The sequence below is a fragment of the Acomys russatus genome, chromosome 3, assembly GCF_903995435.1.
Source record: "Acomys russatus chromosome 3, mAcoRus1.1, whole genome shotgun sequence".
NCBI lineage: Eukaryota > Metazoa > Chordata > Mammalia > Rodentia > Muridae > Acomys > Acomys russatus.
Genome location: NC_067139.1, coordinates 40338808 through 40364151, shown reverse-complemented (window position 1 = coordinate 40364151; position 25344 = coordinate 40338808). Strand labels below are relative to the sequence as shown.

At 48.0% G+C, this 25344-nt stretch overlaps 1 protein-coding gene across 1 annotated transcript in view; it reads left to right on the top strand.

Annotated features, from left to right (window-relative positions):
• Klhl3 (kelch like family member 3) overlaps positions 1-25344 on the top strand; it is a 117938-nt gene that overhangs the window by 54097 nt on the left and 38497 nt on the right. The window contains exons 5-6 of the mRNA XM_051172522.1: positions 3183-3345; positions 16652-16761. Of these exons, the coding sequence (XP_051028479.1) occupies positions 3183-3345; positions 16652-16761 (273 nt within the window). The remainder of the gene's footprint in view (positions 1-3182; positions 3346-16651; positions 16762-25344) is intronic.

The following is a 25344-nucleotide window of genomic DNA, read 5'->3' as shown; positions in this document are numbered from 1 at the left end:
GGGTCAGTAGGGAGCTCCCAGCAGGCTTGCTCCGGCCAGTTTCCCCTGGTTCTTAGGAAAAACATGTACGCACACACCCAAGCAAGAACTAGTCTGTTTTCCATGATGCAGAATAAATGTCCTGTGACTTTTTATAAGAAAGCACTCCTGAGGACGCACAAGGGCTTCCTTTGAACAAGGGTTTAACCTGTTGGGGAGAAGAGTGGCCTGAGTCCGCAGCCACCGAGTCTCTCTTGGTCAGATGATAAGTGCCATAAAAGCAAGAGGTGGTTCACTCTGCTCAACACTCTGCCTTGGCCGGTGCCTGGCACACAGACACTTGGCGGTTAGGTGGAGAAGGAGGTAGTGAGCAACTCAGCAAGAGCCTTTCAGTGAGGGCAGCACAAGGAAGCTGCAGGGCAGTGGTTCTTAAACCCGGCTAGCTAGAGAAGCCTTAGACATTGTGCCACACCCAGGTCACACCTGTCGTGGGGCACTATTTCTGGGGAGATGTCAAGCAACATTTATTTGCTCCAGATAGGGAACTGATGACACACCAAACAACAGATGCCACCATAGTTTAGCTTTGCAAAACCCGTTAAGTTTTACTGAGGTTGCTTACAGGAACAGAAATGACTCCAAGGCCCACCCTAGCAGGGTGACAACTCACGAAAGCTGGGAACCTGGAGCTCACCATACAATTTACAGGCAGCTCGACACATTGGAGGATGTCCTTTGCAGGTACCACAGTTGATCTGAGCCTTCTCGAGAAGGTCAGCTGGTTTCCGCTTCCTCCAAGCAGCTCAGTTTATCTGAGTGTCTCTCCGCAGTCCTTACTGCTTGTACAACCCTGGGGAGGGAGAGCCTAGTGGATACAGTCAGTTTCAGGTACTTCCTAAGGATGTTAAATTGCTTATCTCCTTAGCTTAAGAGCTTCTCTGTGCCAGGAGTGGTGGTGCATGCCTTTAATCCCAGCACCTGGGAGGCAGAGGTAGGTGGATCTCTGTGAATTTGAGGCCACCCTGGTCTACAACATGAATCCAGGACAGCCAAGGCTACACAGATAATCCCTGTCTTGGAAACAAACAAACAAACAAACAAACAAACAGCCTCCCTGAAGGGTGGAGAGTTTCACCTCTTCTGAAAACACCCTGATATTTTATCTCCCTGTAGACATCCCATGTCTTAACAAGCTTTCCTCTAAGATGGAAGGTTTTCATCTCAGAAAACCTGCACACAATAGCCCATACCTGTCAGCATCTTTAGAAGAGATACCTGTTGGCTCTGTTTCTTAACAATTAAACTTTATTATACAACCCAACTAGCTTACACAAGAAGAAAAAAAGGTTAAAGGGACAAAAGAGTGAACCTTCCGGTATCCGTTCCACGGCACGGGTCCTTAGGTGTCTCTCTGGCCCGCTGCTCCCCACGCGCTCAAGCCGGGGCTGAACTTGTTCTCTCCTCCCCACCTGTCTGAGTAACATGGGAAGGACCATCTCCTTCTCCCGTTGAGGGTCAATTAGAAAAACAATAGCCCAGTTGGGGTTCCCAGGTTTGCTTTCTGAATTCCAGGCCCAGGATGGCTCCACTCAGTCTGTCACAAGGTATTCATGGGGTGCCCCAAGGGTAAAGACCGCCAAGACTGCTCCCACTTGTGACAAAGCTCAATCTTTCCCACACATCCCCCTTCTCTTTTAAAAAAAAATTAAGAACTATATACACACATATACATATATACATAATCATCAGGCATCAAGTACATAACCAAGTCTTTTTATACTTGTTAACCTGAGAGAAAGTATTTTACTATCTTACCAAAGAAAGTTTTTTTTTTTTTTATGAGAAATTGTAATTATCAATCTATAAATGTGTTTTTAATTTTTAAACTAAAGCTTTTAGTAACACTGTGACTATCTAGTCTTTAATCTCATCAGAGACCCAAGAAGGAAAATTTATCTAATAAAGGAAGTGCTGGCGGGCAACTTCCAAGTTACATAGGACAGAGAGAGCAGACTGCCTGGATAGTCACTGGATTTTCTTCTTCATTGGGGCAATCAGTCTTTAGCCTTATTGGCCCAAAACATCTAACAAACTGTTTTTTGAAGTAGGAAATCTGACGGTCTGGTCCATCTAGTTTCTTCCAAGCTGGACAGTCAACTTTCCAGCATCACTGTTGATCATTGTAGACAGTCAGTCTGTCATCAGCAGTAGAGATAAGAGCAGTTTCTCAGTCCAGTGACCATTCTGTCACCCGCGTCTCTTGAAGCCCCCATTTTTAATGATGCAAATGGAGAAGCGGCCAGGAGCGGATGTCTGTCTGTCACAAAAGCCCTCATCGTTAAATGCCATATTTTGTGGATCTCTGAAGAGTTTGAAGACCAACTTTATCTATTTTTACAGTTATTAATCTATTTCTTTGAAGACATATACAAAGAATTAAACAAACCTGCTCTATGACAAAGTAAGTTAGTATCTAGTAGGATTTTTACATAACTAAATACCAACTTTTATCCCCGAGCTTCTTGAACAGTTTTTCCTAAGACATTAGTGGCACATGAATAAGACATTAAATAAACATTGAATAAAATGAACTTAAATTTCTAACATACAATATATAATATTTTGTCAACATATAATATACAATACATAAGGCAAAAATAAATGACAATATACAATTTAAGTTTTTATCAATGAAGCAAAAGTTGAAGTCTTAAATTTCCATCAATCAAAAGTCTTAAATTTTCATCAATCTATAATACCAATGTACCCAGGTATTAGGATTCACGGTTCTATGGGTGACACCAATGTGTAGCCTCTGTGTGTGCTGTACATGTGCTGTTCACATTTTGTCTCTCTGGGTGTTGTTAATGGTCTGGCAGGTATGAGGTCACACGAGTTCTTTGAGACAAGTGGGCTTTCAGGCCCGCCTAGGCCTGCTGAACCTGCATTTTACTAAGGTTCTGGGTTGGAGACCACCCCGGAAAGCTTTACAGTGTGCTAAGATACTGAGACTCAACTTGTGAGTGGGGCTCTAAGGGCAAAAGCAGGCTGGGAAGTGTGGACTCAGTGGGAAGTGTGGACTCAGTGGAGAGCCATGAGAAAAATCTTGAGTATAAGGTCAAAGGAGCATGATGGGACAGTGATTTCGGGGATGAGCTCCTGCTGTGGGACCAGGAATCTCAGAGTGTCACCTTCTCTTGCAGGTCCTGCTTCCGGCGGCCAGCTTGCTGCAGCTCATGGACGTTCGGCAGAACTGCTGTGACTTTCTGCAGTCTCAACTGCATCCTACCAACTGCCTGGGCATCCGAGCATTTGCAGATGTGCACACTTGCACGGACCTCCTGCAGCAGGCTAACGCCTATGCAGGTAAGGCTGGGTAGCCAGCATCTCTCCCGAGTTTATGGATTTAGGTACCTGGACTGTTGGGGACTCTCAGAAGCCGTTTCTGCTACAAACAGGAAGGCAAAAGACAGATAATTAACAATGGACAAGTTTAGCTCACTGGCAACTAGAACATGATTAATTCGTGCATGGATGGTACAGCCAACAGAGAAAGATCTAAGAAGTATCCTATGTGTCAGTGTACACGTGAAAGAGTATGTGAGTGTGGGCGTGGATGTTGAGTGCATGAGTGTGGAGTGTGAATTTGTATGAGTGGACTTGTGTGTGTGTGAATTTGTGTGAGTACATGCATACATGAGTGTATGTGCATATGTATGTGTATGTGTGCACATGTGTGCATGTGTACAGCATAAACTAAGTGTAGTGTTGAAATAGATCTTTTTTATTGTTGTTGTTTAAGTTAACTTTTCTTTGGCACACACTGCTTTATGTAGATGATATTGGAAGTTAAATACTGTCTGGGCTCCTAGTGATTAACAAGTGTCTTCTTACACACTGTCTTGCATTATAGACTCATTGACCTTTAAATCTGAAAGGAATTAAGGTGCAAGATGGCCTTGGTGGCAAACACCTGTGATTCAGCACTGCAGAGGCAGGTGGGCACTGCAAGTTCAAGGCCAGTTTGGGCTACACGATAAAACCCCATGCCAGAATCTAAACCAAAGCAGGCAAATAAACTGACCAACCCTCAAACGAGAATGAGGATGCACAGTCAGATTCACTTTAAAACTAGTTCTTCTGGGCCTGGAGAGCTGGCCCCTCAGTTGAGAGCACTCACTGCTCTTGCAGAACACCAAAGCTGACTTCCCAGGACCCATGTTGGTGTCTCACAATCACTTGTAAGTCCAGGTCAAGGGATCTGATGCCCTCTTCTGGCCTCCATGTGCACCTGCACTCACATACACATACCCACACATAGGCACATAATTAGAAATAAATATGAAATTAAACAAAAAGCAATTTCACATTCTGGCTTCCTCCATTTACCTCAGAAAAATGTGAACACTGTTAATTTAATAATTTTTTGTTTTACATATCATATGTTGACTTGTCCAGGAGAATAAGACTGGGTCTTAACAGACTTCCCTCATGCCCACTGTCTTACCCACTCTTTGTCCTCTGTCATCCTCACAGCTGAGCCAGTCAGTGTATTACAATTAGGTGTTATAATCAGAAAAATGTTCACAAGCATCAGAAAGGCAGTGAGCAACTGTCTTTTCCTTTAATATGTCTGTGTAACTATGCTAGGTCCAGCGGCATGAGCCTCACTCTGACAGGATGATTTCTGGGCAATAATATCCCTTCAGGAGCTTGTCATCCTGGTATTTGAATGGAGCCTTGGGAGGAAGAAGAAATGAAAGTAGCTGTGCAGTGCACCATGTTTAGCAGGGCACTCTCCCTGGAAAGATCACAGGTTATTTAGGAAACGGGTCTGGCCAGTTTTATGGCTAGATTTGTGCATGGCTGCCTCTTTGCCTATCAGTGGAAACCCTTGTCTCATCCCACGCCCAGATAAGCAGTGTCCTGCCTGCTCTTCTCTTCTGCTTCTTGTCTAGCCAGGGCCCAGGAAGTGAGCTGAGGACCTGCTTTCTGCCCTGTGCTGCATTCGTTCCTGTGCCCATGAGATGACAAGCAGGTGCCCTGTTTCCTTTTGTTCTCTAGTCAGCCCCCTGCACAGTCCTCCATGTGCTGGCACACATGACCAGTGCTCACAGACTGCCGATCCTTCATGTGCTGGCACACATGACCAGCGCTCACAGACTGCCGATCTTCCATGTGCTGACACACACGACCAGTGCTGACAGACTGCCGATCCTCCATGTGCTGGCACACACGACCAGCGCTCACAGACTGCCGATCCTCCATGGGAAGGCACACACGACCAGTGCTCACAGACTGCCGATCTTCCATGTGCTGGCACACATGACCAGCGCTCACAGACTGCCGATCCTCCATGGGAAGGCACATATGACCAACGCTCACAGACTGCTAATCCACCATGTGCTGGCACACATGACCAGTGCTCACAGAATGCTGATCCTCCATGGGAAAGCACACACGACCAGTGCTCACAGACTGCCAGTCCTCCATGTGCTGGCACACATGACCAGCACTCACAGACTGCCAATCCTCCATGGGAAGGCACACATGACCTGTGCTCACAGACTGACGATCCTCCATGTGCTGGCACACACGACCAGTGCTCACAGACTGCCGATCCTCCATGGGAAGGCACACACAACCTGTGCTGAAGATGCCCTTGAGGCTGACCATCCTGAAGGGCTTCTCTAGTAGCCCTATTTCTCCATCCTGTTGGCCCATGTTGGCCAGGAGCCTGATCTTCCTGCTTGTCATCTGTCCACCTGTGCTCTCCTTTCTCCACCCTTTCTCTCCTAGTGAGGATCCCACATGGAAGAGCCCCTTTCCTTATGGATGCTGCAGGGTTGACTTAGCAGGAGCCAAGTCAGGACAAGCATCTGCACTTGTTGTCCCGCTGTAACACCTGCTGGTGTGGCGAGAGTTTGATGCTGAGGTGCTTGGGTGGCCTGCTGTCCCCTCTTCCCTGTGTCCCCCACCAGCCCTCTCTGCTAACCCACCTAGCATGTACGTGCTTACAAGCATCCTCCTTTCTTTGTCCTCTCTCTCCCTGTGGGACAAAAAACCAGATCTGTGAGGTGTGTGTGTGTCTGTGTGTGTGTGTGTGTAGACGATGCATCTTGTTGGTACTCCCTGTCAAAGTAATTGGGCTCTGGCAGCAGCTTCTGCTCGTGTGTCTGTCTGCAGACATGTGTCTGTCCTCAGGTAGCCTAGTGAATCTCCATTACTAGTCTTTACCAGGCTTTTCCTTTGGTTACCCTCTATGCTAAATACTTCATGAACATACTCCTCGATCGTACACAAGAGTTGATGCCAAGGTCCCCGAGGAGAGATGGTCTGAGGACATGCAGCTAGTAAGGGCAGGGACAGAACTCAAACCCAGTCAGTGCCAGTGTTTGTAGCCATTGCCCTCCATAGCTTCCAGCTTGCACCTAGGGGCAGCCCCGTGAGCCCACAGTCAGGAGCACAGGCCGTTAGAGTGAGCCTATCTCACTGAAATGGTGTGCTTGGGAGCCTGTGTCATGGTATCCGTTCCAGCATCAGACAGCATAGACAGACGGAAAGACAGCCAATGCCAACACAGAGTTACAGACATCTTGGCATAGCGGAAGTGCCATGTGAAGGCCTCTTTCTCTTCTTGGTTGCACTGTACCCAGCCACACAGAGACTGTCTGCCCACCCACTGCGTGAGTGGCTGTTCCTACATTCCCTGGCTCAGTTTGCATGTTTTTTTTTTTTTTTGTTTTTTGAGACAGGTTTCTCTGTGTAGCCTTGGCCATCCTGGACTCACTTTGTAGACTAGGCTGGCCTCGAACTCACAGCGATCCGCCTGCCTCTGCCTCCCGAGTGCTGGGATTAAAGGCGTGCGCCACCATGCCCGGCCTCAGTTTGCATGGTTGACAGGCATGGGACTTCCTCTCTGTCCTGCAGGCCTCTGACCTTCTCATAGATGACCTTCTGTGCAGCCTCAACTTGTACAGCAGGGGAGTTAGGGTGCAGTGATACTGCAGACATTAAAACCACAATGAAAAGACAGTAGAACAGAAGTGAAGGGAGACCGCTGTGTTTAGAGAGGGAGGTTGGAAAGGCGTCTCTGTCCTCTTTGGCTGATGTGGTCCTCCTTCATTTCATTGGCCTCAGATGGGACCTGGTGCTCTTGGACACCCCTGCTTCTCAAGATAGCTTTCGCTTTAGTTTGTTCCACTGTGAGTTTGTGTAGCACATGCTAGGGTCACAGGCAAGGAACAGTGCTGGGCCTATGGTCACGTGCCTGCTGGGAGTCTGCCTTGCATTAGCGAGTATTTTCAAGCCAACGTTGTAAGGAAACCAACCCTCATGGATCAGATCCAGAATCAGGACAGTGAACACGTGAGGCTGAGAGGTCCTGGCCTGTCCCCTCTGTGATGGAGATGCTATGCCTTATCATTTTCAAGATGGCGGGTATGACAAGGGGCAGGAGGAGATGCCCTTGAGACTGTGCTCTGGACTCCCCTTGACAGACCCGTCTACTGTAATGATGGGACCTCAGGGCCGGTTCCAGGCTGTAAACACTAGAACTCACGGCTTCCAACTGCTAGTGTTCAAACCATATGCACTTCGGGGACCAGTTCAAGGCACCTGGTTTGTGGCTTCCTTTATCTGGAAACACAGGCGGGTGCATCTGTTGTCCCTCTTCTCCTCTCCCCAGTCTCTAGCCAACTGGGCTCTGGCTTCACTTGTCTGCTGCTTGTCCCTCAACGCTTACTCTTCCTTTCTGACGTATTGCTACTGTTTCCACTTTAGTACAAACCCCAAGACTGATCATTCCAGGAAAAGCAGACCGGCAGAATGACCATGAGAGGCCGAACAGTCCCACCCAGAGCAAAACTCAGGCAGCTCCTGTGTATGTCTCCTCCTGGATCCCTCAGGATCTCTTTGATCAAAAACATGGTTTACAGGCAGGAGAAATGGCTTGGCCATTAAGAGCACTGGCTGCTCTTCTAGAGGACCCAGGTTCCATTCCCAGCACCCACATGATGCTCACAGCCACCTGTAACTCCAGCTCCAGGGGATCTGATGCCTTCTTCTTTTTGACCTCCAAGGGCATCAGGCACTCATGTGGTGCTGGCAAATATTCAAACACATAAAAAAACCAAAACAAAACAAAAAACCAAAAAACCGAAATGCTCTCTAAGATAAAAGCTTTCTTAGTAGGTTCTGGGAAGTTTCTCACATCTGCAGTTTCATGTCATTACTATTGTACTAAACCTCATCAAACACACTATTATATACTATTGTATGAGGCAAGTTATCTGCTGTTTGTCAGAAGTGAAGGCAAGAAAGCCTGTCAGTTTCCTACCAGTCTCTCTGAAGGAGTCGGGGGAAAATATTGGGTATTCCTATAGAGTGTATGTCTCATGTGTTTTGGCTGATACAGAAGCATTCTGTACCCATTACACTTTTAAATTTTTATCCTTGTATTTTATGTGTTTGGATGTATGTCTGTATACCACACATGTGCTTGGTGCCCGTGGAAGGCAGAAGAGAGCATTTGATCTCTGTAAAGCAGAGTTACAGGTAGCTGTGAGCCACCACATGGGTACATGGGACCGACCCAGGTCCTCTGGAAGAACAGCCAGTACTCTTGACCCAGGAGCCACGACACCAGCCTCTACTCATTATGCCTTTATTTGACCTAGTACAAAACCTTAGAATCATGTCCAGATTCTTGAGTAAGGCTCTCCAGTTAGTGTGTGTGTGTGTGTGTGTGTGTGTGTGTGTGTGTGTGTGCATGTGCACGCGTGCACATGTGATGTGAAAAGACTCTACTAGTACTAGAACCATGTTGATGAGTGTTGATGCTTCCGATTTTACTTTTATAGACCACACATTACATCTTTTTACATTTATTTTATATTGGGTGGTGGTTCCTGGGTCCCATGGTGCCTGCAGAGGTTAGAGAACAGCCAATCGGGGGGATCCCTTCTCCCCTTCCGCCGTGTGGGTTCTGGGGATTGATCTCAGGGTGTAGACCTCAGCCACAGGTGCCCTTCTTGCTGGTCCACAGTAAAGTAAGCATTCTTAGGCATACTATTTTGGAGTATATCTGGCAGGGTATAGTCTTTGTAGCAGACTGGACCAAAGAAAACATACAGTTAAACTGATTGGCTGGAGAAACAGAACAGTTGTAACTATTTGCCTGGTGTGTATGGGGCGTGGGTTTGAGTCCCAATTTTATGTACACAGACAGATAGATGCTGTCAATTTTTCTAAAACAGACAAACAACCCCCCCCCCCCCGCAACCAAAACCCAAAATAAACTGCCCTAAGTCTCCAGCCTTCCAGGTGAGAGGCAAACTGGGTGGGGGCAGCACCTCTCTGTGGCTGTGTGGTTTCCTGTTCGGAATGACCCTGGGTCTTGCAGCTGCGGCAGTCCTTCCTGCTTTGTCCAGTTTTACTGGACAGGCTGATGTGTGGGGACTTCTGCTCTGGCCTCTGGCTGTCCTGTTTATTTTGTGGGGAAGGAGAGTGGGTCCTTCCGAAGCTGATGGCCCAGGCCTCTGCCCTCAGCTGGCATATCCCAGGCCTTCTGGGTAGTTGGGGGGTGGAAAAGGGACTCTCAAGTTTTGCACACGCCGATTTCTTATCCCTTGTAATTGTTGCTCTGCTTAGTCCTTAACCTCAGAGGCCAGGGCCAGGCTTATAAGGACCTTGCTGTTTGGTAGTTAGAGGGCGGTGTGCCCGGGCCATCCAGTGGAGCTGCTTAGTGGATTTTAATGGGGCCTCATTAAAGCCATGGCAATTAAAATTCTTTGGGTATGTTGTTTACATCAACCTGCCAAAGCTGAGCTGAAACCCTCCAGCCACAAGATGGAAAAGCCATTTAATTTCATGTGCTCATGAAGAGAAATGTCCCCCCTTGTTTGATTGATTAGGTCATTTGGTGGAATAGAGTAATTAAATCAAGAGCAGACAAGTTTTGCAAAGCATTTGAAAAACACGCATCTCTGGCCCAGTGAGGCCCTTCTCATGACTCCGGCTGCATTGAACTTGGCATGAGAGAGGATGGTGGTGCTGGTGGTGGGAGTGTTTACTATTGTGAACACTTGCTGTGACCCAGGCACAGTGCCCCAGTAGCACTGATGACTGGCAGTTTTAAGGAGCCCATGGCAGTGTGTGTGTGTGTCTGTGTGTGTGTGTCTGTGTGTGTGTGTATTCTTGCCAGAGTAAGAGGAGCATACGTGTATATTTTGGAACATGAAGCACCGGCCATATGGAGAACATTTCCTGCCTTCTGTTGGGTGGGTGGAAGCAATATTTGGAGTCTGAGGGCTCCTTGCTCTGACCTTTCTGGGATGAGGTCAAGGTGGGCTCTGTTAGCATTCTCCTTGGAGCAGAGAAATGGTGGGGCCGAAAAATCAAATTCTCATTCAGGAAAGCTGGCCCCTGCTTTTCAAAAATTGGACCATGGGGGTGAAGGAGCACCCAGGCAGTTTGCTTGCATTTTTCTCTCCCTGTCAAGGGCTCTGACTCTGCTCATGAGCTTTAGTGCCAGCCTGGATTCCTGGTGGCTGGCCCGTAGCTCATTTCATGGGTATTTCCCACTGGCCCTGGGTCTGGGGGTGCATAGCACCTCTATAAATGAAAGAAGTCACAGGCAGGTTGTGAGTTCCCTTGCTCTGGGGCTCATAGCTTTGTTGGTCCAGAGCAAAGGTCTGGTTCATTTTATCCCATTAAGAGGAAACACTGATGATTTGGAGCTCACCAGGGAGATGGCTGCAAAGCCTGGGCCCTAAGCACTCTAAAGAGTGTGCTGGGAATGTGATATTAGTTGTAGATACGGACATTGGGTTGGACACCGAAAGGCTAACGTGGAGCAAGATGGATTTGGTGCCTGCCTTCATGGGTTTCCTAGTTCCCATATCCCAGGAGGATAAAGCAGGGGGTTGGGATATGGAAATTAATGTATTTCCCTGTTAGGTGGGGGAGACTTGGGGAACGTGGACAAATACACTTTGTCTAGCTTAGTGGATAGAGAAAGATCTTAGTTCAGAGATGATCTTAGCAACTTTTCTGTCGCTGTGATAGAACACAGGGGCCAAGGTGACTTCTAGAAGACAGGGCCTGTTTGATTTATGGTTCCGGAAGGTAATAGTCTGTGATGGCAGAGCAGAGGCAGCAGGTGGCTGCAGCAGCAACTAGGAGCTGATAGCTTATGCCCCAAATAAAATTCAGTGACAGCACACTGGAAACGGCGTGTGGCTTTTGAAACCTCAAAATCTACCCCTGGTGACACACCTCCTCCAACAAGGTTACACCTCCTAAACCCACCCAAGTAGTGCCACCAACTAGGCTCCAACTTATTCAGATTTCTAAGAATATGTGTGTGTGGGGACATTGGAATGCGCCCCCCTAGACTCCTGTTTGGATGCTTGGCCCATGGGGAGTGGCACTAATAGTAGGTGTGGCCTTGTTGGAGGAAGTGCGTCACTGTGGGGGCCTTGTTAGAGGAAGTGCGTCACTGTGGGGCCTTGTTAGAGGAAGTGCGTCACTGTGGGGCCTTGTTAGAGGAAGTGCGTCACTGTGGGGGCCTTGTTAGAGGAAGTGCGTCACTGTGGGGCCTTGTTAGAGGAAGTGTGTCACTGTGGGGGCTTGTTAGAGGAAGTGCGTCACTGTGGGGGCGGGCTTTGAGGTCTCCTATGCTCAAGCTACATCCGGTGTGGCACACTGTCTCCTTCTGCTGCCTGCACATCAGGATGTAGAACCCTCAGCTCCTTCTCCAGCACCATGTCTGCCTGGACGCTGCCATGGCGATAACGGACTAAACCTCAGAAACCGTAAGCCAGCCTCAGCGAAATGGTCTCCTTTTATAAGAGTTGCTGTGGTCATGGTGTCTCTCCACAACAATAAAGTCCTAACTAAGACAGATGTCTCTTTCAAACCGCTGCAGAGGTTATGCCTAAACTCTGGGGCCCGGACTGACTCCACACTGCCTAGAAAGTCACTATTTTAAGATGACTGTTTTCTCTTTCAAAAGGAAGTTCTTTGTGTTCACAGCCTTTGTCTCTCTGTTTCTGTGTGTGTGCCCCTTCCCTATCCATCTCTGTCACATCTAAGGAGGAAGTTTAGGGTTTTCAGGAATCTACATCTAATTTTTACCCCAATGGCCTTCTCAGGCCAGCTTTAAAAATTTATCTTTTAAAATGTGTGTGGACATTTTGCCTGCCTGTATGTTGTACACCATCTGCATGCAGTACCGGTGGAGGCCAGAAGAGGGCATCAGATCCCAGGGACTAGAGCTACAGATTGTTGTGAGCTGCCATGTGGGTGCTGAACCCAGGCCCATTGGAAGAGCAGTCAGTTATCTTAACCTCTGAGTCATCGTTCCAGCCCTAAGACTTTTTTTTTTTTTTTTTTTTTTTTTTTTTTGAGACAGGGTCTCTCTGTGTAGCCTTGGCTTTGTAGACTTTGTAGACTGCCTCTGCTGGGATAAAAGGCGTGCGCCGCCACCACCAGGCTTCTAGGACTGCTTTTTAATCTTATCTTTTTTATCTTATCACATCCCAGGAAGTGGGAATCATCAAGACTTTTCCTTTCAGCCTAGACAATGTGATTAAAATGAGTCCCTCCCTGCCTTCATGACCTACTGGTACAATACACAGGCTCAATTTTGAGCCTTAAAATGAGACCTTGTTCAAGTGTTTTGATTGCATTTTTATCAACAAGGACCCCAAAGTCTGGGAAAAAAAGTGACTGTGAGGTAAACATAAGCCTTTTCTTTCTTGTTTGTTCATTTGTTTGTTTTGTTTTTTTGAGACAGGGTTTCTTTGTGTAGCTCTGGCTGTCCTGAACTCACTTTGTAGAGCAGGCTGGCCTTGAACTCTCATCAATCCACTTGCCTCTGCCTCTCAAGTGCTGGGATTAAAGGTGTGCACTACCACCGCTGCCAGCCGGGCTCCAGGCCTTCTCTTAAGCAAGGCTCATTGCTGCATTGCACTGATGCGTTCTGTGGGCTGGTGTTGCTCTGCATGGCTGCCCTTGGAGCCTGAGACCAGAGGATGGAGAGTGTGAGGCCAACCTGGGGACGTAGAAAGCACCTGTGTCAAAACGACATCAGAATACAACCAGCAGCAGCAACAACAAAATCTAGAAAATATACAAATACACAAAAGACCCCTCAATATACTGAAGCCAACGCAAGACAAACAGAAATCAGGCAACTGCAGATGTTCTTGGGGAAGTACCCTTTGGAAGCAGAGGGTGCACTTTCTAGGGGGCATCTAGGAAGAGGGTTAACTTGGGCTGAGTTAGGTGCCATGTCTTGTTCTTGATTTTTCTATTCCGGTTTTTAAAAAAATTAAATTAAATTGTGTGTGTGTGTGTGTGTGTGTGTGTGTGTGTGTGTGTGTGTGTGTGTGTGTGTGCGTGTGCATGTATGTCTGTGCTACACATGCATGCAGTGCCCACAGCGGCCAGCAGGGGGCGTCGGATCTCTTGGAATTGAAGCTATAGATTGTGTGCGCTGCTGGATGGATGCTGGGAGCTGAACCCAGGTCCGCTGCGAGAGCATTGCTCTTAACCACCGCGCTCCACTGCAGACCCCTTAATCCTGGTACTTCTAAAGCGTTGCTAGCAGGAAGAGGGATTCTGGGATGAAGGCGGGGGTCGGGGAGGGCGTGTGTGAGGGGGGGGGGCAGGTGGGGGATGGTAGGCGGGGGGCTGGGGCTAAATGTCTTCTCAGACTGAATAGAGAAATAGTATATTCCCCTCTTGCCTCCTCTTTTGCTCCCCACCCTTCCTCCTTTCTTTCTCCCTCTCTCTTCTCATCCTTGCGCTTTTACTTCTTTCCCTCTTGTTATTTAAGCCCTTGGGGGGCGCAGCAACACATAGGCTCTGTGGCCCTTAGAAGAACATTGCTTCCAGTTTTGGCACAGACTGTGGTGCTGTCCCCATGGGCATCAGTCACTTCCCCTGGGTTCCTCTGGCTTTCTTTGTTTGCCACCAGGAGTCAGCGTACCGTTCTTTGCTATGTGTGCACAAGCGCATCTCTTGCTCAGTTAGAACCCAGTGCCATCTTGGACATAAGTATCTTCAGTCTGAAGAAGCGATCAGAGCTTACCCACCTCCCGAGACTCTGCCTGTGGCCATTAGGATGGCCTTGCACACGCGTTTGCCTTCTCAAAATCCGTGTCCCAGCCCTTTCCGCTCAGGCGTGGCTACAATCTGTTCTCCTCCCTGATCTCACCATAGACACCTTTCTCATCCTCTGCGCTTCTCGCCGGTCCCTGGACACCAGCCTTGGGTGAGAGGCCCTGTGGTGCCCCTCCGCACTAGACGCCACATTGTGGGTGGCCTTGGAAGGGGGCTTTGAGCCGGCAGTTTCTTGAAGGTTACAAAGCAGCTCACCGGAGCAGGAAAGGGACCTAGGCTGAAATCCCACACTGTTCCACAGGGCAAGGGAGGCAGGAGGCTGTTTTCAGTCTTCGTTTTTCTCGGGGGGTCTCTGGTTTGTTTCCCAGCCCATGAAGAGCGCGCAGTGTGGCACGCCCGCGAGCCCAGGTGCTTTTGGCGTGTTTTGCTGTAAGGAGTTTTGTTTTTTCACAACACAGATGTTACCTTCTTTACCTCCTGTTTTCTCCACACTTTTCTGTTGTTCGTTTGTCATGTTTTGGCCAACCAAAGCTAACGATGGGAAGGCCAGAGGCCAGATGTGCTGGTTTGTAAGACTGTCCTGGAACCTAAAAGCCAAAGGCTCAGAGAGGCACAGGGAGCTCCTCATCCTTCAGGATAGTCTGGCTCCAGGTTTGTCCTGCTTAGCACTGCTTAGTTCCAGGGTAGGTAACCATAGTAACCACGGCCACAGTGACACCATCAGGCTGACTAGGATTATTTTTTATCTGGGGCAGGGAGGGGGAAGAAAAATGTTTATAACTCCATATCTAATAAAATATTAACATTTGGGTAATCCACATGAAGGTAGGAATCCCTACAGGAACTTACTAGGTTAGAAAATCTTCAGTCTAAAATTAAAAATAAGTTTTGTAAGAAATGATTTGAGAAAGGCTGGAGTGATGATAGCTTAGGTGTTAGAGTTAAAGCTTTTTATTTTGTTATTTATTTATTTATTTATTTTTTAGTTTTTTGAGACAGGGTTTCTCTGTGTAGCCTTGCCTGTCCTGGACTCACTTTGTAGACCAGGCTGGCCTTGAACTCACAGGATCCACCTACCTCTGCCTCCCGAGTGCTGGGATTACAGGCATGCACCACCATGCCCGGGAAGAGTTAACGCTTAAGAGTGTTAAGTTAGGAGTGCTTACTGCTCTTGCAGAGGGCCTGGGATGGGCTGTCAGCACCCACATGTCAGCTTGTAACTGCCTGAAAATCCAGTTCCAGGATTTAAAAAATGTTTATGGGAATCCTGCATGCATGTAGTACACACATACATACATTCAGGCACACACACACACACACACAGACACACACGCACACATTTAATTTATAAAAGTAATGATTTGAATAAGTTCTTTAAAAACTTTTTTTAAGAAGGTAATGATTGTGGGAGTAACTTAATATGTTCTAGTTTTCTTGTGCATTATGTACTTTTAGCAGACCTGGTAGGTTAGTGGCCTTCTAGGACTGCAGGACCCTACAGATCATTGGAGAGGTCAGCCAGACCTGGCAGGGCAAACGCTAGTGGGAGCCGAGGAGTTATTCAAAACGCTGCCAGCCAGGGAGCAGTGGATGAGGGGTGGGTGAGAGAGCTGAACTGGAGCAAGACCGAGGGACAGTGGGAAAGTCTTCTGAGCCCCAGAGCCGCCTAAGCTGGAAATGCCACAATCTGGATCAATTTAACATGGGAAAAGCTGGCAAAAACATGTCCAGACCTGCTCTTATCATGAGACCTGCAGAGGTCATGATGTGGGTCCAAAGATATAACTCCCAACCGACGAAGCCAGGCCCTTCTTTCTGAAGGCATTTCAGTCAATACAGTGCTCTGGAAAGCATCAGGGCCAGAACTGTTTCCTATGCTCTCCCTCTGTGGACTTCAGGCCTGTGGGTTTTGTCTGGCTTTGGCTGTCTCTGGGTTTGCCTCCTCTTAACAGCTCCCCAGGCTGGCTGCTATGGCCAGTTCCCAGTGTTCATGTCACCGGATGGGCACTCAGCTGAGCAGAGATGTCAAACAGATACGCCCTAGAATAGGTTTGGTTTGGGGCCAGAAAAAGTGCTACCTTCTGACTTCCTAATGTTGAAGTCCTACAAGGACCCCAGCGACCTCCTGTCACACATCTTTTCTGAACCACTCCTGTGTGGCTGGGCTGCAGGGGGCACCGTGCTTGTGCTTGGACAGCAAATGAGCTCAATTTTGAAAGCAGGCCCCAGTGAGGCTTCACTGCCTGTGTCGGTCCTGCAGAGTGCGGACGAGATGCACCCTCAGATCTGTCTGACCCATTTCCATCTGTGTCATTGTTCAGGACAAGATAACCCAGGGTGATGCATGCCTTCGCTTTGGGATGAAAAGTCTAGCTCCCCCACAGCCAGGGTGCCTCTGTTTGTCTCTTTCTTGTCCTCCAGCTCCTCCTCGGACCCGCCGCGTTCCTCCTCAGCCTCCACGCCTGCAGATTGCTGTGGCGTTGCTCACGGAGGCTGAGAGTGTGGCCTGACTTTGTTGTCTTCACTTTTTGTCTCGGAGCAGAGCAGCACTTCCCAGACGTGACGCTGGGGGAAGAGTTTCTGAGCTTAAGTCTGGACCAGGTGTGCAGCTTGATATCCAGCGACAAGCTGACTGTCTCTTCAGAAGAGAAGGTACTGTACCGCCCTCTGCTGAACCGGGAATCTCACAAACAACCTTTTAAACTAAAAAAGAAAAAAAAGGGGGGGGGGGGGGGGAAGGAAGGAAGGCCCATTATATTTTGAATCCCTTAAAGAAGTGACAGGAATGGTTCTAGTGACTGCACTGAGGCCACCATGCCCAATTCTGAGACCTTATGTCCTTTAGTTCTTTCAGCTTTTATGGTAGCCCTGGGTGCAGGCACGGCTCCTGTCCCCATGTTACAGAAGAGAAGCCTATCCAAGCTAGGCTCTCCCTGTGCCTGGAAAAATCTCTTCGCTCTAGAGTAAAAATTGCATGAATTCTAGGTAACAGATAGGACGGTTCATACCTGATCTCTAGTTTATGTAAATTAGTTGTGAGATCTTGGGCACTTTGGCTTTCCCAGACACCCCCATCCTCTCACCCCCCCCCCAATGAGGACAGTGGTGTCAAGATATTCTAACAAGAGGTGATGAAATGGAGTGATATGCTGGATCGAGTTCTTGGTAGGAAGTCAGTATTAGCCAAGGCTATCTCTACTCTCCCAGTATGTGGTCTAGCCAAGGCTATCCCCTCCCTACCTGTATGTGGGGTTGGTTGCTTCTTCCTGTATCCCAGGAGAACACTCACCTATGCCCTATGAACACACGACATACACTCATGAGTCTTGTCTGTTGTCCTGAGCTCTGAGGTGGGTTCCCACAATGCTGTGCAGCGTTTCATCCAGGCATTTTTTTCATCCTTAGAGAGTCTCGATTTCTTTTCTTCCTAGATCCTCTTTGTCCACTCAGTATTCAAGTGTCAGGTCCTTTCCCGAGGAGATATTCAAGGGAAAGCTCACAGAAAGGAATTTATGTTGCAGATGATGTGTCCCACTTTGCATGTCTAGAAGACGGAGTGAAACTTACAAATTGTTGCTTTTCTGGGAAAGTTTGGTTGAGAAGAAAAGCAGTTGTGTTTAGAACTGTGGGTCCTGGACCCCCAGGACATTTGGCACAGCAAAGCAGACTCTTCCCTGGGCTCAGGGAGGCCTCTGCTGCTATTAGCACCATAGAAACATCTCCTTCAGAGAGAGCAGTGTCTCTAGCCAGGCCACAGGTTCCTTCCAGCTGTATCTGCAGAAGCTGGGTGGACACCTGCACTTCTGCTTAAGCCTAGCTACTATCCTGTCTGGATTTTTCTGCCAGATTGTCACAACCGTGTTGTGTAGTTTATGTTAACTTGATGCACAAGCTAGAGTCATCTGAAAGGAGGGAACCTCAATTTTAAAAATGTCTCTAGTCACGCATGGTGGTGCACACCTTTAATCCCAGCACTCAGGAGGCAGAGGCAGAGGCAGAGGCAGGCGGATCCCTGTGAGTTCGAGGCCAGCCTGGTCTACAAAGTGAGTCCAGGACAGCCAAGGCTACACAGAGAAATCCTGTCTCGAAAACAAACAAACAAACAAACAAACAAACAAAAAAACAAAACAAAAAAAAAGATCTGGCTGTACAAAATTTTATTTTATTTAAAATCTTTTTGTTGACTCTGTGAATTTCATATCATGCACTGCAATCCCACTCATCTCTCTGTGCCTTCATATCTGCCCTCCGCCCTGTAACCTACAACCCCTGAAAAGAAAAACAAAGCAAAAACCCGTCTCCTGGAAGCTGCTGTGTGTCATAGTTTGTCACACTTCTTTACTTGCAAATGTTCATTGCAATGAGTCATTGGTCTGGTTCAAGGCCTCTGGCTCCGGCTACACCATCAATACCAGAGCCTCACCTGGTCTCCTCTCAGATATCCTGTTGTTGCCCTGTGCCATGGAGATCCCGCAGTTTGGATCTGCAGGACTGGGCCCTTCACTTGCTTTAGTAGCTCATAGATGGGGTAGATGTTGAGGTGGGCCAACTCAAAATGTAGGGCATTTTCTTAATTAGTCATCGACAGGAGAGATTGTGAGTGGTACTATCCCTGGGCTGGTGGTCCTGGGTTCTATAAGAAAGCAGGCTGAGCAGCCACGAGGAGCAAGCCAGTAAGCAGCACCCCTCCATGGCCTCTGTGTCACCTCCCACCTCCAGGTTCCTGCCCTGTTTGAGTTCCTGCCTTGGCTGCCCTCAGTGAACTGTGATTCAGGATATGTTAGCTTTTATCTACTTAAGCCTTTTCCTTCCCAGCTTGCTTTTGGGGCATGGCTTTCTAGAATCCATGCCAGTGTACCCTGCTCAGAAAGCACAGTGGGTCTGAGTTTGCTCTGGCAGGGTAGAGGGCATCATCACTTCCTGAACACCACAGGCTTGGCATTCAGGAGAGCCTGGTCCCAGTCTATGTTTGTGCTCAGTGTGACCCTGAGAACTCACCTTAACTATAAAATAAAAATTTCAAGAGCACCTCCCTCTGAGAATCCCCCCGTGAGGATTAGAAGGGACAGATTTAAAAAAAAAAAAAAACAAAAAAAAACTAGTTCTCAGTAAATGCCATTTGTCAGCGCAGCTCTTACCTCAAAGGGAAGAAGACACAGATTTTTCTGGAGCCAGATATGAGCGACCATGTCCCAGGAACACAGATCCAGGGTGCCCCAAATGCAGAAAAAGAAAGCCATAAATCAACACACTTTTCAAATACTCTGATGGGAACATCAGGTAGGTAGGTTGCAGCGAAGACTCAGATACTAGCTGGTGACATTCTTAGTCTTTGGGTTGGTAGATGCTAGAGGTCTGTTTCTATATTCCAGAAGAATTTACTCAAGAGTCACAAGGATGTTAGATCACACACAGGCGGGCACAAAGTAGCTTTCAAAAGAAAGATTTATTTATTTGGTGTATGGTTGTTTTGCCAGCCGGTATGTATGTGCACCATGTGCAGGCAATGCCCATGGAGGCCAGAAGAGGGCAATGGGGCCACTGGAGCTGCAGTCCTACATCCTTGTGAGTCACCATGTAGGTGCTGCAAACCGAACCAGGCCCTCTGGAAGAGCAGTCTGGTGCTCTTGACTGCTGAGCCATCTCTCCAGCCTCAGGGACTGGTGGCTTAGGCTGAGATAGCCCAGAGTAATCGGCGTCTGCCTCTGCAACGTTTCAGCTTCTCCAAACCACTGAAGATCTGGTCATTAGTTTGGACATAGATATTCAATGGTTCAATTCAGGGCAGCGGCTTTTCAGGCATGGCTGGCAGCTGATGTCACGGCAACACAGTCCTGTATTTTGAGGCATCATTGTTAGTGATAACACAACCAATGACCACAAAGTCATGATAGTATCAGAATCTGCTCTTGAAGGTCGAGGTGGTTGAGCAGTTAAGGTGACAGACTGTTAGTAAACCATGTCATCTTTCCCAAGGCAGGGGGTGGGGGATGGGGCGTGGACTTATGTAAAGTGCTCTCATTATGTCATGTACTTAGGGAATAAGATGCTCCTTTAAAGTACGGTTTAGAGCGCATTTATGTATGTTCAAATTGATGTGATTCTGCACAATCGTTCCTGGAAACTGTCAGGGGACACCTTTCCTAAAGTGAATTATGATGGTTGATTTTGATATCCTACCTGAGTAGATTTAGGGTGTTAATGAGCTGCAACCTCTGTGAGGGCTTTTCCTGGGAGGACCATCTGAGAGGAGAACCTACCCTGACTGTGGATGACATCATCCCTGTGGGCTGAGAGATGGAAGAGTCTAACTGAGTGCTCGCATCCATCACTCTCTGCTTCCTGGTCTATGGAGCTGTGAGCCAGCAGCCTTCCCCACCATTTGGGGCTGTACTCATTGTGGGCCAGAATGAATCTTTCCCCCTTAAGTAGATTCTTGTCGGATATTTTGTTGCACAGGAAACTAGCAGAAAAGCTTGTCATTGCTTCAGTGGGTGCTCAGCCTTGGAGCTGATCAGTACTGGGATGTGAAGGAGTTTATAGCTTCAGGCAGAATACTGTAGAGTGCTGCATGCAAAGTCCAGTGGGCCGGGCTCTCGGTGGGGGGGGGGGGGTGTTTGGAAAACCAGAGTGATGGTGAAAATGTATACAGTAAAAGCTGCGTGTATGGAGCCGGATGCGTGGTGGCATACACCTTTAATTCCAGCACTCAGGGAGGCAGAGGCAGATGGATCGCTGTGAGTTTGAGGCCAGCCTGGTCTACAAAGTGAGTCCAGGACAGCCAAGGCTACACAGAGAAACCCTGTCTTGAAAAATCAAAAAGGAAAAACAAAAACAAAAAAACGCTGTGTGTATGAAAGTTTAGGGGGCCAAAAGACTGCATCAGGAACCAGGTTGTGAGACACCCAGGTTTCGTTGTGGCAGAGGATCTGACTGCTTTTTGTCTGTGTCCTGAGCATTTGTGTGTGAGACTAAGTTGTGGGGAGGAGGCAATGCCAAGACAGCAGAACAGTCAAGCTGTGGTGTGGTGACTGCTCACTGCTTTTAGTCAGGTTTCCAATGTGTGTGTGTGTGTGTGTGTGTGTGTGTGTGTGTGTGTGTGTGAGAGAGAGAGAGAGAGAGAGAGAGAGAGAGAGAGAGAGAGAGAGAGAGAGAGAGAGAGAAAACAGAAATATGGGAACGTGTGTAGCATAGCGATAAAAGGAATATGGGTACAGCTAAACAGGTAGACAGCACAGACAAGACAGGTGTGGGCACAGTAGCTCTAACTGTTGAAAAGATTGGTTTAATTTAGCATGTGCCTCCCACACTTTTGCAATCGGGACAGTAGGAAATTGCCTTAAGAGCAAATACCCCACCCATTGGAAGTCCAGGGTATAATAAAAATGCATTTGAAAAAAAAAAACTGCCAGAAAAAGAATGCCTGAACCAAGACAACCCGATGAAGCAGCATTGCTTGAAAAGGCATTTATTTCCCAGGCTCAGCAACAAAGGCACATGGACTATCGCTGTTGTCCAAGGGGCCAGCCAGGCGACATCATAAGTAGGCAGCCAACATGGTGCTGGCCTTGGAGACATCCAAGAGGTCAAAGGAAGGAAGGCTCCAGAAAGCTATCAAGGCTAAGTCACCTGTAGCAGGATCAGATTGCCAGTGTGGAGCTCCCGAGCAGGCTGTGCATGGAGCTGAGAAGGTCAAGTCCAGGTTGCGATGGGCATACCAGGATTGGAGGTACCAGAAAAGCTGGGCATTCACTGAGGGCAGGGGTTCCCTGGGTAGCCCTGGCTGTCCTGGAACTCCCTCTTGTAGACCAGGTAGGCCTGGAACTTGCAGAGACCCCCCAGGTTCTTTACCAGCCTCTCCTGCTCCTCTCTTTTGGGATGGGTTGTTTACTCTGGGACTTTACATATTGTATGCCCTGAGACTCAGGGCTCAGGAACGGGAAGGTGTGCTTTAAAGTAGAATGTTTGGGTGTTGACTTGACAAAGGGTAGACTTGGGTTGTTAACGTAAGTGGTTTAAGACACCCATAGTCCTAGGGCATTAGTGAAGTAAACATTTGGGTGTGTCTAGAGGGCTTTTCCCCTGGTAGGATTAACTGGGTGGGGAAGACACATCCAGAACATGTGGGGGATCATCCTGGTTGGCTAGGGGTCTCAGATGGAATGAAAAGGGGAAAAGGGAAATGGCAGCTGAGTGCTAGCATCTGTTTTTCTCTGCTTTCTGGTCCATGGAAATGTGAGCAGGGAGCTTCGTGCTCCAGCCACGGCAGCTTCAAGCAGCTCCTACTGCTGTGCCTTCGTCGCCATAACAGACAGAATCTCAAGCCATTAGCTGGACAAGCCATTCCCTACTAAGTCATTTCTTATCAGGGTTGTGGTCACAGTGACATAAAAAGTTACTAACACAAATATTATCTCTGCATTCAATTGCCTTAGCACGTTTAAGAGTGAGGGTTTTCAAGAAGTCGGGTTTGGGAGCTAGAAAGATGGCTCAGTAGTTAAGAGCACTGGCTGGTTTCTTTTTTGTTGTTGTTTTGTTTTTGTTTTTCCTGAGGACCAGGGTTTGGTTCCCAGCACCCACATAGTGGCTCACAACATCTGTAACTCCAGTTCCAAGGAGTCTGATGTCTTTCCTTTCTTTCTTTTCCTCCACCCACCCACCCACCCTCCCTCCCTCCACCCTCCCTGTCCTCCCTCCTCTCCCTGTCCGCCTCGTCCCTTGGCGCTCCCTCCCTCCCTGCGCGCCTCCCTCCGGCGTCTCTCTCTCTCGTCCCGTGGCGGGCCTCCCCCTCCCTCCCTCTGTCTCCCTTTTCCTTTCTTTCTATTCTTTTCTTTCTATTCTTTTCCTTTCTCTTCCTCCTTCCTTTCTTTCTTCCTTCTTCTTTCTCTTTCTTTCTTTCTTCCTTCCTTCCTTCCTTCCTTCCTTCCTTTCTTTCTTTCTTTTTTCTTTCTTTCTTTCTTCTTTCTTTTCTTTCTTCTTCTTCTTTCTTTCTTTCTTTCTTTCTTTCTTTCTTTCAACAAGTTCTTACTATGTCACGCTGGCTGGCCTGGAGGATCTCCTTGCATGTCTGCATACCATGTGCATGCAGTACCTATGGAATCCAGAAGAGGGCACTGGATCCCCGGAAGCTGGAGTTACCTATGGCAGTGAACTGGCATGTCCTGGGTGCTGAGAAACCTGCTCAGGTTTTATGTAAGAGAAGCAACTGTTCTTAGCCACTGAGCCAAGTATTGCTGGAAGCGACGTAGCTTTAAAACTTCTGACAAGTGTTTGCTATCTGCTTTATGCTTTGAAACTCGTGCCCCAGACATTATGATTCCTGTTTCCTGTAATTACACAGGCTGAGATAAGTGATCTCTGGCATACACAATAGCTGTTCCTTTCAACTTTGTTTCGTAGTTTTTTAAAAAATGTATTTGAAGTAATGTTAGGGATCTTAAGTTGAAATTCAGCTCTGTTCAGTCATAACAGCCATAGCAATCTCAACTGCTTATAGCTACACAACCTGGGTTTGCCCAAATCCACACTCAAACAGTTACGTTAGCTATACTTTAGACTTCCTTTCCCCCTGTAGCTCACAGGTTTCTTGTGAGTGCATTATAAAGTACAGCCAGGTTTCAGACATCAACGTTGAAATTAACCCGCCCTTGGTGCAGTCAAGGAGACGTAGCCCTTTGCTGTCAGTGGCCAATGTATGCAGCAGCAGCTGGGTCAAGACAGTTTGAGTTTTTGCAACTAGAATGTTGCTAAAAATAAGCACGTTATCTCCTGCCGGAATGTATCCACTTCGAGGTCCAAGGTGAGAGTTGTTTTCTAGACTGATATGAGGCTCTCAGGAGACAGTGAAAAATTTTTTGCTGAATAAGTGAATAAAAGAGCCTTTCCCAGGCTCAGCATTTTCACTGGTTCAAGCAGATGGCGTGTGTAGGATTTACCCTGTAGAGGTGTTTTAGGAAGGAATGAAACATATGTGACATTACCTGGAGCACAGGAAATACTGTTCATCAAAAGACCCCACCAGTGCTGTGGTTAGAAACTCATTTGGCCACTGGTAGGATCAGTGGCTGACTCAGGCCCACCTCAGGGGATGCCCTCCCAGAACCCACATCGCCTTGGATGATTGGTGTGACCTAGAGTTCAGACTTCAAGGCCTGTGAAGGGTACTGCAGCGACCTCTGTGCTGTGCCATGAGGATGTCAGCGGAGGGTAGACCTGGCCTAGGCCAGCTGACTGACTCGGTTTCAGGACCTCTTCATAGAAAAGAACAGGCATGTGAAGGTGGGGTGGGGTGGGTGGCACTAGAGGGCAGGTGGGGCATGGACCACTATTTAGTTTCTCTCCCCCCCACCCCAATTGGTTTTTTTATTTAAAAGATTCCTGCTGCTTGGGCCTGGAGAGATGGCTTACAGGGTAAAATGCTCTTGTCCAGGCACGTTCAGATCTCAGAACACCTGTATCCAAGCTAGGCACAGCAGTGCATGTCCATGACCCTGGTGCAGGGGGAGTGGAGACAGGAGGATCACAGGAACTTGCTGGCTGGGCATTCTAGCTGAAGCTAGGAGTTCCTGGTTCAGTGAGGCACTGAGCCTATCTCTAAAACCAAATGGGAGGGTACTAGAAGGAGAAATGTGATTCCATTGTTTCTCCTCTATAGGTTCATGCACAGGTGAACACACTCCTACACATGTGCACGCACACACACACCCCACATACACACACACACACACACACACACACACACACACACCCATCCCCACATACACACACCTGGCAGAGCCGTACACTATCACTAGTTTTTTGGGTAGACTTCCACATCTCTCCATACCATGACAGAGCCAACACAAGGACCCTCCTGGGCTCTCTTACATGGTGGGTGTAGCAGGTCAAATCTAAGCCTGTGAGCAATATGATTGTTGCATTCCTCCCTCACAGGCTCTGGCCATAGGTACCCTTGAAAGCACAAAGGCAGGATAGCAAAAAAAAAAAAAAAAGGAAGAGAGATTTGTCAACACCCCCTGAGTTCCAGTGCAGTTTGCCAGTGTGTCTCTGCGAGGCTCAGCAAATCAATCTGAATCTTGGTTTTCTGCAGCTCAGTTATCCCATGCCAACTTATGAAACATGTATGTGCTAACTGGATTGATGTCAGCCTGACACAAGCTAGGGTCATCTGGGAAGAGGGAAGCTCAACTGAGAAAATGCCCCCACCAGACTGGCCGGTGGGAGACTCTGTGTGGT